The 14,166-nt window shown below is 46.3% G+C and overlaps 1 protein-coding gene across 1 annotated transcript in view; it reads left to right on the forward strand.

Moving 5' to 3' along the window:
* Positions 1 to 12,444, forward strand: part of smg1 (SMG1 nonsense mediated mRNA decay associated PI3K related kinase) — a 53,753-nt gene extending 41,309 nt beyond the window's left edge. Inside the window, exons 51-64 of the mRNA XM_079282319.1 lie at positions 1,437 to 1,648; positions 2,180 to 2,336; positions 4,359 to 4,548; positions 5,132 to 5,412; positions 6,481 to 6,690; positions 7,079 to 7,216; positions 7,864 to 8,016; positions 8,093 to 8,272; positions 8,688 to 8,915; positions 9,186 to 9,397; positions 9,482 to 9,582; positions 10,564 to 10,740; positions 10,948 to 11,054; positions 11,219 to 12,444. Of these exons, the coding sequence (XP_079138445.1) occupies positions 1,437 to 1,648; positions 2,180 to 2,336; positions 4,359 to 4,548; positions 5,132 to 5,412; positions 6,481 to 6,690; positions 7,079 to 7,216; positions 7,864 to 8,016; positions 8,093 to 8,272; positions 8,688 to 8,915; positions 9,186 to 9,397; positions 9,482 to 9,582; positions 10,564 to 10,740; positions 10,948 to 11,054; positions 11,219 to 11,296 (2,424 nt within the window). The 3' untranslated portion in view covers positions 11,297 to 12,444. The remainder of the gene's footprint in view (positions 1 to 1,436; positions 1,649 to 2,179; positions 2,337 to 4,358; positions 4,549 to 5,131; positions 5,413 to 6,480; positions 6,691 to 7,078; positions 7,217 to 7,863; positions 8,017 to 8,092; positions 8,273 to 8,687; positions 8,916 to 9,185; positions 9,398 to 9,481; positions 9,583 to 10,563; positions 10,741 to 10,947; positions 11,055 to 11,218) is intronic.
* Positions 12,445 to 14,166: the final 1,722 nt, after the last annotated feature.

Genomic DNA, 14,166 nt, shown 5'->3' on the forward strand with positions numbered 1-14,166 from the left:
AACTGTACTCCGCATGAGAAGAAGAGTGCCCGGTGGAAAGCCATCACGGATGCAGTCGCGATGTATATCGCAAAAGATATGGTGCCCATATACACCGTGGAAAAGCCGGGGTTTATTCACCGTCTCAAAGCTTTGGACCCCAGGTACGTGCTACCAAGCCGTAAACATTTTTCTGACGTTGCCTTGCCTCGGCTGTACAATAGTACACGCCAAAGGATCTCTGCGGAGCTGGAGGGGATGTCATTCTACTCCGCAACAACTGACCTGTGGTCCAGCAGGTTGACCCAGACACCGATCCACTTGACTGGTGGAAGCGTCACCAACTTAACTTTCCAAGGCTAAGTACTTTAGCAAAGAAATACCTCTCTGTGCCAGCTACAAGTGCCCCCTCTGAGAGGCTTTTCAGTGTGTGGGGGGGGGGCATTGTTACATGCCACCGTGCATGCCTGAAGCCAGAGGTAGTAGACAGGCTTGTCTTCCTGGCAAAAAATATTTAGAAAAAACATGCACTACTGTTTAATACTGTTGGTTATGTTGTGAATGCACTTGATTTTGTTTACATGCACTTATTTACTGTGCAAAATATGTTATGTTGATGTTAGATCAGATGTTGCACTTTTGAAAATGTGAATGTTAAAGGGTCATATACATTTTATTTCATGCTGTGTTTGTATCAGTGTATTCAGTTAGAAAAGCTTACTGTAAAAAGTTACATTTGCACAGTTGTTTACAATGGAAGGCTACTATTTAATGCCATTTAATGTTATGTTTAATTTAATTTTATATTTAAATGATTCAGGCAAACAAAAGAGTGACCAAATACTTTTTGTATACTACAGGCACCTTTCTACAATGTTCAGGTTTTGTTTGCACTTTATTTTTATCAACCTACTTGGGAAAATCATCACAAAATAAAAGAAAAAAATGTTTTCAACAGCTTCTGTCATCTGCAAAAAATTTTGGGGGAAAAAAATCGATTTAAATCGTGAATCGGATTTTTTGTAAAAAAATCGGAGATTTTTTTTTTAGGCCATATCGCCCAGCCCTAGTGTAACTGTGTGACTGTGTGTGTAACTGTGTGTGTAACTGTGTGTAACTGTGTGTGACTGTGTGTGTAACTGTGTGTGTAACTATGTGTGTGTGTGACTGTGTGTGTGACTGTGTGAATGTGTGTGTGACTGTGTGTGTGACTGTGTGACTGTGTGAATGTGTGTGTGACTGTGTGTGTGGCTGTGTGTGTGACTGTGTGAATGTGTGTGTGACTGTGTGAATGTGTGTGTGACTGTGTGAATGTGTGTGTGACTGTGTGAATGTGATAAGGGAGTTCCTCAAGAAGAGGTGCCTGTGGAAAAACATTTTTTTAAAGATTGGGCTGTTGGAGCAGGACGTTCCACTGGGGAAAGCTACTCACTGCTGTTTCTCTATGTTCACTACAGGAACTCAACACCAACTTCCGTCAGATCATCTTCCCAGAGGCTCTGCGCTGCATGGTGAAAGGAGAGCCCACCCTGGAGTCCATGCTGGCAGAGCTGGAGCAGCTGGTGGAGCAGAGCTCCGATGGTCTGGGCCTGCAGGGTTTGGTCGACAGTCTGCAGGCCACCACGGGCCTGGACCACGATGGGCACAACCACTGCCTCCACATCACCAGGTACGTAGCTGCTATGGTTGTGCATTAGCATTTCCTTAAGAGGCAGTGTGTAGGATTTGGTGGCATCTATGGGCGTGGCCAATAGAGGCCGTCCTCACCATACAACACGACTTTAGGCGCAATGGAAGTCAGACAGCAGCTGGCGCTGCCATAGTTTTCACTCTGTGGCTCACGTTACCGCACTTTTACAAGTGTGCCAGAGAACTCCGTTGGCCTTCAGGTAACATAAACATGTGAGTGTGTGTGTGTAGCGCCAGCGTTTGGTTTGTATGTTGTGGGCTGCTGTAAAAGACATGGAGGACCCGCTCCCTATGTCGACATGTATGGCTCATTCTAAGATACGTTGTTTCAGCTCATTATACACCAATGAAAACACAGTTATGAATGTTCAGTTTCTGCTCATAGATCCCCCAAAATGCTACACACATGCCCCTTTAAGTAATTGAACATCTATAAATGGTTCCAATCCAAAGCTATAAATGGTTCCAATCCAAAGCATGTGTGATGTATAAAACGTGTCTTTGTGCCCAGAATGCTGCGTGCTCAGTACTCTGAGCTGATCCAGCCTCGCAGTATGGATGGACCGGGCCAGGACACACCAAAGATGTCTGCGGGTCAAATGTTGCTGGTGGCCTTTGACGGCATGTTCACCCAGCTAGAGACTGCATTTGGACAGCTCACAGAGAAGGTAGCGCCCAGCCGTTCCTTCAGATGCACAGTAGGCTGTAAAGGACAGAGAGTCTGCTCCTCCCTGTGCCGGGGTGTTTGATATTCTTGTATTTCTGATTCTTTAGGTATTGAGATTCTCTATCCTTTGCATCCAATCTAGATTTGTATGTAAGCTTTTTGATATCTTTTAAACTTTTTGAACTGCAGCATTTTAACTTTTATGATTTTTCAGCCCTTTTCTGACTTTATAATGGGTGTGTATTGCGCAGCTTAGAGTGAAGAGCAGCTTGAGATTCTTGTGAAAAAAACATTTGTATTTTGCCACTGTGTCCACAATCTTCACTCTTCATGCATAATTTCTGGATGTAGAAGTAGCTAATATTGTCCTTGTCGTAGAAAAATGACTGTGGAATCCCACAGATTTCCACATTTGACACGGAAGCCGTTAATTGAGAGGAAAACCAACTTTCTGCTCCATAGAGACCAATGTTAAATTTTGCTTCAAAAACATCTTCCACAGAACACGGCACCCCATTTCTAGATCGCCAGTTAAGCCACATTTTTTACACTACAGACACAATTTTTACAGAATCTGTTCTTCAACTCATTCTTCCCCTCAATTATTAATATCGGAGCAATAGGAGCTACGGTTATGGGAGTTTTGATGATTTGTTTGAGAGGTGTTTCCCTGTTTTATCTCCATGAAATGGCTTCAGGCACACAGGTGTTTGCGATTGAGCCAATTAGTGATGTTGATAAACACACAGACTCACAGACACACGCGCACATACACTCCTCTCCCTCTCTCTCTCTGTGTCTCTCATACAGTCATTCAGGTCTTAGGGATCTTTAGAGGTCTTTCCCCCCTCCTCCACCCCCCCCCCCCCCCCCCCCCCCACACACACACACACACACACGCCATTTTAAAATAAAAGCCCCACAGAATGAATCCTAACTGAAATGCTTGTGATGAGCCTGTCATTTAATAACCGGTTTGTGTTTATCTAACATTATGATTCTGTCTCCTCTCCCCTTCTCCCCCACACCCCACACCCCATTTCAAAATAAAAGCCCCAGAGAGTGAATTCTAACTGAACTGCTTGTGATGAAGCCTGTCATTTAATAACCTCTGTTTATGTGTCAAACATGATGATTATGTCTCCTCTCCCCCTCCCTCCCCCACCCAGTCCCACCCTTTCAAAATAAAAGCCTCATGGATTAACTGTATTTAAACGTTTTGCTCAAAATTAGGCTTTTTTGTTGAAATAATGAATGCTCTTACTAATACTGCGACAACTACTACTACTGCTAATATTTCTAGTATTACCACTACTACTACAACTTTTGCTGTTGCTACTATTACTACTACTGCTATTACTGCTACCATAAATATTATTACTACCACTACTGCTATTACTACCACTACCACTACTATTATTACTGATACCACAACTGCTAATACTGCTATTCCTGCTACTACCAGTACTAATAACCAGTACTAATACTACTACAGCTATTAGTACGACTGCTGATACTACTACTTCTACTACTTCTTCTAATTACAAATACTTCGACGACAACTTCTACTACTACTGCTACTACAAATATCACTACTGCTACAACTAGTACTTATTAAAATGCTACTCATACTTATACTGCGAATAATACTTCTACTACTACTACAACAAATATCACTACCGCTGGAATTCTTTTAAGCTACAGAAACCGTTCGAATATCAAAATGTTCAGCTCTTTCAGGAGAGGGGTGACATAACTTCATATTTGTAATCTTTCAACTTTTTTGAATTATTCAGCTTTTTGCAATTTTTTTTAAATTGGATATCTATTTTCAGCAATGTTTTTGAGATTCATTTCAGCTTTCAGCATTCCAACGCATTTTCAGCAGGAAATGCATTTTCTAGTTATTGAGTAATTGTACATTAATCCACTTGTCCTTGAGCCATCAGTCAGCATCATGTTAGCTTATTTATGGTTACCAAGATAAGAATGAGAATCATTTTGCTCTTCTCGCTCCCCTCAGCTGAGTTCCCTGGAGGTCCCGTTGGCCTGGAGGAAGGTGGATGTTCTGAGGGAGGCTCGGGCCGCACAGCTCCACTTCTTTGACAGTGTGAATCAGCGGCAGCTCATGGAAGACGTGTTCTTCCTCAAAAGACTGCAAACCATCAGGGATTTCTTCAGACTGTGTGCCTGCTTTGCCCAGACTCTGTCTGGTAAGAGTTCTGCTCACCAATCAACCCGTCACCTGCTGAACAGCACCTTTACTTTACAGGCGTAACACAATATGTTGGTCTTTGTGTGGTCAAATGGAACTAACGTGTAGATCTGTTCTCTAATACAAAGTGTTCCCCATGCAGGAAGATGATGGTCGGCCAATTATTTCTATGTGCGGCTGTTTTTAAGAATCTCAATTTCATTCCATTTATTTATAAGATTGGTATCATTTTGACTGCCTCACTACGTGGTGACGCAGTGAACTGTGCTAACAGTGTTTACGTGAGAGGGAACAGGGAGCTGGTGCTACGTTTAAGAGAAGACACCATCGGGTTAACGATCACCAGTGGGGCACGCTCACGTGCACTGAAAGACACACGGCCGGCCGGCTATGTGAACAAAGAGCAGAAGTTCTGACAACAACAACACACAGAGAGAGACTTGATTCTCTGTTCAGGGAGACATCACTCCTCTAGATCTTCACAGAGATGATCGTTGTTTGAAGAGATGCTAATGATCAATGTTGGAAGTTCACTCATGTAACTTGAATGATCAGCTCTGCTGCCTGCCGTGTGTGTGCAGGTACCCGTTCCCCGGCTGAGGACCTGTTGCCTACAAACGGACCAGTCGGTCTGGGGAAGCCGCTGTACCGACGGCCCAGTGCCACGGGGTCTGGTGTGGCAGTAGTCAGCGAGGAGCAGATGACCCGGCCCATCAAGGCCTTCACAGCCGAGTTTGTTCGGCAGATGCTAATGGGAGTGCCCAGCCAGGCCCTCGGTCTGGCCCTCTGCAGCACCCTGTCTGCCCTCGGCCTAGACGTTGTCGCCCAGGTCGAGGCCAAGGACTTTGGTGCAGAGAGCAAGGTGTGTGTGAGAGAAATGCCTTTGTCCCCAATTCAGTTTAATCTGTATATTGATGATCTGTCCAAGCAACTGAAAGCCTGTAATACTGGTGCATGATTGGAAATACTCTGGTTAATCACATCATGTATGCAGATGATCTGGTGATCTTTAGTCCTTCTAGCGCTGGTCTTCAGCAGCTCCTCACTATATGTACTGTGTACGGTGTGGAACATGACATCAAATACAACGCCAGTAAGAGTGCTATCCTGATCTGTCCAACTAAAGAGGACAAATGTCTAAACTTCCCTGACTTCAAATTGTCTGACAATAATCTTGGTGTCTGTAGTGAAGTCAAATATCTTGGTCATTTTTTAACAGAACACATGTCTGATGATAACGACATTTCCAGGCAATGTCGTATGATGTCTGCACAAGCAAACAGTCTCTCACGCAAGTTTGGTCTGTGTACAGATGGAGTGAAGATGTCTCTGTTCAGAGCATATTGTACTCCACTCTACTGCACACTTGTGGTCAAACTACAAAAAAGAGTCTACAGAGACTTCAAGTCGCGTACAATGACGCCATGAGAATACTTTTGAAGAGACAAAGATGACTCGTGCAGCCACAAACATTTCACTGGCACTACTCCAACACTTTCCAAACAGTTTTAAGAAATCTCATGTACAAATTCATCTGTCCACTGAATGACACTGTAAATGGGATCATACTTGTTTTAACCAACATAAGGTTTAGCACCACACGCTACCAGTCCCAGCTGTGGCGACATTGGTACAGCTGTCTCTTTGTAAGGCATTGCTAGGCCTCTGTACTTTCATTGTTTGTGTCTGTATGGACCCAGAGTCTGAAATAAAGTATCTATCTAATGTGTTCATATATGTATATGGTAGTATATAGCTCTTTGTTTTAAAGTTGTGAAAATATGACAACCTACCTCATATGAACAACTGTTAGATAGACCTTCTATTCTGAGGGCACTAGGACCCTTTCTTTCTTGTTTGAGTGTTGTTAATGTGTAGCCGACTGACCCGTCTGTGACCTCTTCCTATGCTCTGTCTGTCTGCTGTGAAGGTGTCTCTGGATGACCTGTGTAAGAAGGCAGTGGAGCAGGGCCTGGCCTCCGGCCGGGTGTCCCAGCTACTGCTGAACAGAGCCACGGTGCTGGCCTCTTCCTACGACACGGCCTGGAAGAAGGTGGACCTGCTGAGGAGGCTGGACGCCAACCTGGAGGCCGCCAAGGCCAGCCTGCAGAGGAGCCAGCTGCACATTGCCATGTTTCAGGTACGTGTGTGTGTGTGTGGGGGGATGCTTCCAACAGTCAAACTGATTCAAGTGTAATTCCTTTATACAGCACTTTAAAAAGCAAACCGCGTTTGAACCAAGGTGCAGAGAATAGGATGAAAACAGGTTGAACACAAGTAACAGGCAGAGAATAAATGTTGAGGTACATCTTCAAAGCATCCCACCCTTAAGCATACATTTGTATTGATGTGCATGTGAGAGGCTCATATTGACACAGCTACAGAATGACCTCATCGGGAGCTGCACTTTCATGTTAGGGTGGCGTTGGGCTCAGGCGTGTGGTATAGGTTACAGACCGGAGAGTGAATGATGTCCGTGCTGGCTCCTCCAGGTATAAAACAACGTGTGTGTGTTTCTCCACTTCCAGTGGCAGCATGAGGACGTTCTGGGCCCCAATAATCAACCGCTGAGCGTCAGCATCCCTCCTCGCTCCGTCATACTCAGCAACATGAAGAAGAAGCTGTACAAGCTGAGTCAGGATGAGGGGTCCATCGTGGCCATTCAGGTCAGTATCGCACCACAGACACCACCACGTGTTCTCAGAGATCAGTTAAGGAACACGCCTTTTATGGTCATGTGCTTTATTTGAGCATTTTGATATTGTAACACATGAAACAACACTTGTGGGATGAAGTCTACTTTCTCAGTTTACGTCTGTAGTTTTCTCCTAAATTCACTCAAAAGTCACCGTTAGATAATGCCTCGTTTGCATATTCAAACATAACATTTCAGAAAACTTGTAATACAAAAAAGTATCGTCTTGATGTAAGCAATCAACTACTAGTTCCATTTGAAGGAGCTCTATGTAACATTCTGAACATTATTATTGTAGAGGAGGACCTGAACAGAGAGTCTCTCCCTCTTTGGGTACTTCCCAAGTCTCTTGTTTGATATCTCCTCGCTCCTCCATCTTCGCAAGAAGCAGAAGCTGTTCTGTTTGCCATCTTGACGGCCGTCCCAAACCTCTTATTTCTGTTGAGGAGTGAGGAGGGATCTCTGAGGAGGGAGGAGGGAGGATGCACGAGAGCAGCCTTCACAGAAAACTTTGAATGACCGACACGCCCCCTCGTTGTTTATCAGTTTATTGGACGTTGCAGCCCATCGGACTGATCTGATTTATACCATTTGAAACGAGAGCTGTGGTGTTCTTAGGAGAAGCTGGCGTTGCTGGAGGCGAGCATCGAGCAGCGTCTGAAGTGGGCTGGTGGAGCCAACCCGGCGCTGGCCCCCGTGCTGCAGGACTTTGAGATGACCATCAGGGAGAGACGCGCCATGGTCGCCAGAGAGAACCAGCGCACCAGCCAGGTAGCATGATCGAGGGCCCGCTTCTGAAGCGTAGGTGACTGGGCTCTTTCTTAGTGTCCTTGCCGTTTTGTTCCAGGTCACCTTCTTGTGCTCTACCATCCTGAACTTTGAAGGCCTTCGGACCCGGTCCCCTGAGGCCCTCAACATGGATGCAGCACTGTTTGAGCTCCTGAAGCGCTGCCAGCAAACCTGCTCCTATGCGGCCCAGTTCAGCAGCACGGTCGCTCCTCTGGAACTCCAACTACTGCACAGACTGGTGGGTTTGACCTCTGACCTCTATACGCTCTACAGTCCAGTCAAAGATACGAGGCGCTTCTTTTACATAAGGACCAATATACGAGTCATGTGCTTTTGTTTTTTCTGATTGGTTTGTGTCATTGTATTGATGGTGTTCTAATGGTTTGCCTCTGGAGAAGGAGTGAAGCCGCTGGGCACAGCGCTACAACAAAGTGTGACGATAGAAACTACTCGGCTGCAGTCTCTCTCCTACCGGAGAGCTTAGCTAGTAGAGACCGCAGGACAGCAGCGTAGAGCTGTTTTAGCTTTGTTTTGACAGTTTTGGTTTCTGTCCAGTTTGTAGGAAGTGGAAGGATGTGTTAACTCATGAAACAGAACTGCTCCATAGCAAATACTCCACACGGTAGCTTTAAGCTCTTTGTTGGTCACTACAGGGTCCAGGGCTGGACCTCCCCATCGGCAGTGCTGATTGGCTGAGCTGTGCCCAGAGGCAGCTGGAAGAGGAGCTGAGCGTCGAGCGGAGGACTCGGGAGGAGCGGGAGCAGCAGCTGGAGTCCTGCGGAGAGACACTGCAGCTCCTGGTCGACTCCATCAAGACGATTCTGTCCAACCACAACCGCCAGTTGGCCGACGTCAAGAACCTGCTGAGAGCCATGTCTAAGGTACACTCGAGGTCCAGCTTCTTCAAGCAGACAGATTTAGGTTCCTACCGTCTGTGTGAATACACCTGTATCCCCCTCCGTCTCTTTAAGGCCCTCCATAAACACTGTTTCTATAGCACCTGTGTAGGAAAAGTACATGTATGCATGTTAAATTCCATCTTTAACACGAAGTGTGGGAAAAGACTCAGACTGCTGTGTTTTAAAGAACAGAACTTCTTTCTCACTCTGACCCATGTGACCCAGTCCTCCTGTGTGACGTCTCTCCTACAGGATGAGGAAGCAGCCTTGGCGGATGGTGAAGAGGTAGCATATGAGGGCAGTGTGCGTCACTTCCTGTTGTTGTACAAAGCGTGGCAGGACAACATCCAGCTGGTCTTATTCACGGTGGTCCAGGCCAGCGGGCAACCTCGCAACCAGGAGCAGTTTGAGCTGCTGGAGGAGGTTCCTGCTACCCTGAAGGAGCTGCACTCCCAGAGCCAGAGGTATGCACAGTGTGTGCACGTCCACTCCCTCACCTCCTCTCCCTGTGTACATCCTGTGTTAATGCTGTGTGTGCTTCACTACAGCGTGTATAACGGCCTGGTGAGCTTCGCCTCCCCGCTGGTGACAGACCGAGACGGTGAATGTGCCAGTCCTCTCTCTGCCGCTCAGACCAGCTTTGCAGCAGGTGAGACACTGCAGCGCCTCCTCGGCTTAGAATAGCAGCTGTTCCAGAGGGTTCCAGAGGGTTCCAGAGGGTTCGAGAAGCTAGACCAGACTACACTGGATTCTTAAAATGTGGTGGAAACTAGATCGCAATCACAATTATTTTGCGATTACTCGCTGACTTTGTAAACATCATGCATTAAGAAATCTCATTTTGTAGCCTACATTGAAGTGGAATGCATCAAACTTTGCATCTTTAGTGCAGAATTAAGAAGATTTTGTGCTGCAATTCCATCAAACACATTGTTGTATGAATGGTGATGACAAGAAAGTTACACCCACAAATTATGATGAATGAGAAGGATCAGGCCACGAGAACCAATACTTTGTTTCAGGAAACATGACTACTTGTGTTCTACAGGACGTACAGTACCAGGGGTCAAGGCTTGAGATTAAAGGCGTCGCTGATAGAACGTTCCTTGTAGAACGCTGCACTGTGAACAGATGTGTGTTGAAGTCTGCAGCAGGAAGCTAGTAACATGAGCTGATAGCAGCCGGGACGCAGCGCAGTGCTGCTCAGCCACAAAGCAGCGCTGATGTACGGAGGTTGCATTGAGTTACATTATGATGCATTCAAGCGCCATTCAGTAAATCATACCGCTGTTTATTTTTGTGTACGTAATGTATTCAAATGTTATCTTGTAAAATGCAGTTTTTGACCAGAAACGTGAGGCAGGTCATAAGGAATTGATAATATATTTATAAAATTCAATATGCATATGGTAGTAAAAGATTCTACGTCGATGTTTGTTTTGCTTTGATTTCGTTAATTTTACTGATTTATTGAATTGGATATCGAGAATCGTGGAATTTGACTGGTATTGAATGGAAATACAAGTTTACGAGCATGAATCAAATGGAGGTAGATTCTCTGCATTTCACCTCACTGGACTGTCTGTCTGCTGGTTTTTCTGAAACCGTGTCATGTTTTGTTTGACTTCAGCTGTTAAATGCAGCGGGGTGAAGACCCAGCCAGACTCCATGTCCCAGAATGCACGCAAAGCTCTGCCACGTAACCTGGGAACTCCCACCGACACCCCCCCCAGCACGCTGCTGATGAACAGCAAAGGCCTCAACCCCAGCCCCAAGAGGGCCGTACGGGACCCCAAGACAGGACGAGGTACTGCTGCTCTTCTTCTGGGTCTGTGGTTGCAGTCCTGTCACTCAGCATCCTCCTGCTAAACACATGCAACACATCTGAAGCAGCAAATACTACGATCTGTTTCCCACTTGAATGAAGAGCTGCGTGGCTGAACGATGGGTGAGAATGATGATGGTGGTGAAATGTGTGTGCACGGCCCTGAAGCTGCTGCTTGCTGTGTTGCAGCTGTCCAGGAGAGGAACTCGTACGCAGTCAGTGTGTGGAAGAGAGTGAAGGCCAAGCTGGAGGGCAGAGACATCGACCCCAACAGGAGGATGAGCGTCACAGAGCAGGTGACACTCAACGCACACCGGCTGCCGTCTTTAAATATGCGTTTTGAATATAACACACACTAACAGTGTTCTTTGACATCAGTAGTGAGTTCTATAAGGAGCTGTGTGTTTCTTCACATCGTTTGGGCCGTGATATCTTTGGCTCTAACGCTGTGTTGTTGCAGGTGGACGTTGTCATCAAAGAGGCCACCAACATGGACAACCTGGCCCAGTTGTATGAGGGCTGGACTGCCTGGGTGTGATCGCTATGTCATGTCTTTGGTCCAACGAAGTCTTGGAGATCCACCAGAGTCCAGCGGGTCTGGGGTGTCGGAACAGCAGCACCGGGCCACACTGGGGGGAGGAAATGGGAAGCGGATGCGAAGTCCGCCCTCCCAAACTGGGGCAGCGACCTAGTAGCACCGCTGCATCCACACTCCCCCAACCACCGGCGATCGGGCTAACACTACGCTTAATGGGGCTGTGGCCCCGCCTTCCTTTCTGGGGTTTGACCAGGCAACGCAGCGCCGACTGGGGGAGGGGGGTAGGAGGGAAAAGGCCTCCTCACCCTCGACTTAGAAATACCTTCCCCCCCTCACCTGCATAGCTCACTGTCAAGTTGTACCCATAAACATCACTGCATCCTGTTGTGCCATCAAAGTCCACCTGAGGGCGGATGAAGCAGGAAGCGAGCCGTCCCCCTGAAGCACACAGCTGACCTGCAGTGGATGGGACTTCCCCGGGGCTGAGGCTCAGATGATCGGCCGTTCACATGGCCACACTTGTTTATCTCTAATCTTTTCCTCCGTGGCGTTGTGATTGTGATTGGCCGGTGGGTTGTACGATTGAGCAGTAACGATGAGAACGAAGGTTCAACGGGGTTCTTAAGGCTACATGAATACCCACCTGGACCTGAGCTCAAGCTGGAGACAATAATCAAACTGTACTTTGATCGACAAACAGTAAATACTTTTACGTCTCAGAATAAAAGATGAAGTGGAGTTGTTTTCTCAGGAAGGTTCTTTGTGCTTGTGGATGAACGGTCCTGTCATGTTTACTAGTTGTGGATGGCTCACTGTGTGCTTAGGATGGACGTTTAAAGGTGAATTCACTTGACGAGGGAACACCTCGTCTGATTCTGTTTCTTCAGTGTGTTGAGCTGTATAACGATGTTCAGTCCTTCTGTAGCCTCCACCGTAGGAGATTTCTGCCTCCTCTGACTTGCCTGTCAGAAGCTGTTGCTCGCCTCATACATATTCACTCCCCAGCCCTAACGCTTGCATTTTATTAATCTTGACCTTCTAGTTTTACATTTTTAGTAGGAGAAATTACGTTTTTGGTGTTGGTGCAAAATGTTTATTCTTAAAGCTTTTATTGGATTTTGTTATGCCAAATAAACATGGAACTGAGATGGTTTGAGTGTTTTATTTAACAATGATACTCTTTAGATCAACTTCAAATATAAACTGCATGCACACCAGAAGAACCATGTACACGCAGTCTCTCTGAGGTGTCTGGTCAGGGCTGGGTGTTGGTTCGCTACCCCTTAAGGCTGACCGGAGACCCATCCTGTTGAGGTGGAGCTGTAAAACAAACCCTGAGCAACACAGTTTTTAGTGACCAAAATGTTGCAATTACCTTTCATGGACTCAATACACTGAACAGGTTTAAGTTCCAACAGAGAAAGGGAAACTCTCAGAACGCTGTAATATTAACCTGTCGGTCACAGAGCAGCCAGCACCAGAGCGTTCTCTGCTTCATCTGTTCATTTCTAAATGGACCATAAGTTACGAAATGACCGCCGTGCTGTATTGAAGAGGTGAAACGAGCGATTGAGACCAAAAGTCATGTTTACAATGTTCATTAAATCAAGTGAGATGTAGGCTCATTTTCTCATCGACTTCTATACTATCGGAGGAGTCGCCCCCTGGTGGACAGTAGAGAGAATGCAGGTTTACAGCATGGTCGATACCGGAGGATGACGCTTGGTATTGACCGAAATAACTAAATAATATAGAATACTTCAGGTAAGACAAATGGAGACTCATGTGGGTAACAATGGACACATGTAGGGGGTTTATTGGGAGGAACGGCCTGATCAGAGCCAGTGATGCTTTGTGATTGGATTTTTGTGCTAGACATGAATTGGCCATAACAAACACCATTGGACTATTCAAAAGCGGTTCTAACGTGGACTCTGTAGCAGAACACCAAAGATCTATGATCGACTCTGTGGTCGTCTTGGACACTCCGGTGAAGAGAGGAGCAGAGCTGTCAACTGATCACCGGCTGGTGGTGAGTTGGATCAGATGATGGTGGAGGCTGCTGGACAGATCTGGTAAAACGGGGCTTAATTCAGGCTGTATTCAGAAGAGGCAAGATGACGGACGTTGCTGAGGTCGTCAAAAGGCTCTTCAGCAGCAAGGTGCCAGGGATGGATGAGAGTCACCCTGAGAGAAAGCTCTGGGTCCTGGGGGGTTCCCACCCAGTCTGCATGTGGCTTTGGAGAAGGCCTATGGCCGAGTCCCTTGGGGAGTTCTTTGGGGTCTACTGCGGGAATACAGGGTCTCGGGGTCATTGCTACGAGCCATCCAGTCCTTGTATGACCAAAGTGAGAGCTGCGTCTGTCTACTCATCATGAAGTCAAACAGGTTCCTCTGCCGGAAAATGGTGGATTGCACCCTCCAGTGGAGTGAGTCACTGCCCCAAGCAAGGAAGTTCAACTATCTTGCTGTTTAGGAGTGAAGGTAGAATGGAGCGTGGGGTTCAGTGCAGCGTCAGCAGTGCTGAGATGGGAGGAGGAAGCTCGGAGTAGAGCTGACCCTGCTCACCCTGCTGCCTCTGCTCTGCTCTGTCTCTGGGTAAGAGGAAGACGATGGATTGATGGCATTGTCGTACAGTGAACGTGAAACTGAATCTGATAAATGTTCATGTATGCACAGTTAGGGTAGTATAGTTGTATAACATTATACGTGCTGCATGATGCTGCATCTCAACGTCGCTGAATATTATTTATTATATTTTTTAGAGGTTTCAGAAAGTTTGCAAATAAAAGTATAAAATGATATAAAGTCATTATTATTGCGAATGAACTGATATGGGCTCTTTCTAATTGTCTGTTGTGTTAAAATTA

This window comes from Melanostigma gelatinosum, assembly GCF_949748355.1.
Source record: "Melanostigma gelatinosum genome assembly, chromosome: 13".
NCBI classification, from domain to species: domain Eukaryota; kingdom Metazoa; phylum Chordata; class Actinopteri; order Perciformes; family Zoarcidae; genus Melanostigma; species Melanostigma gelatinosum.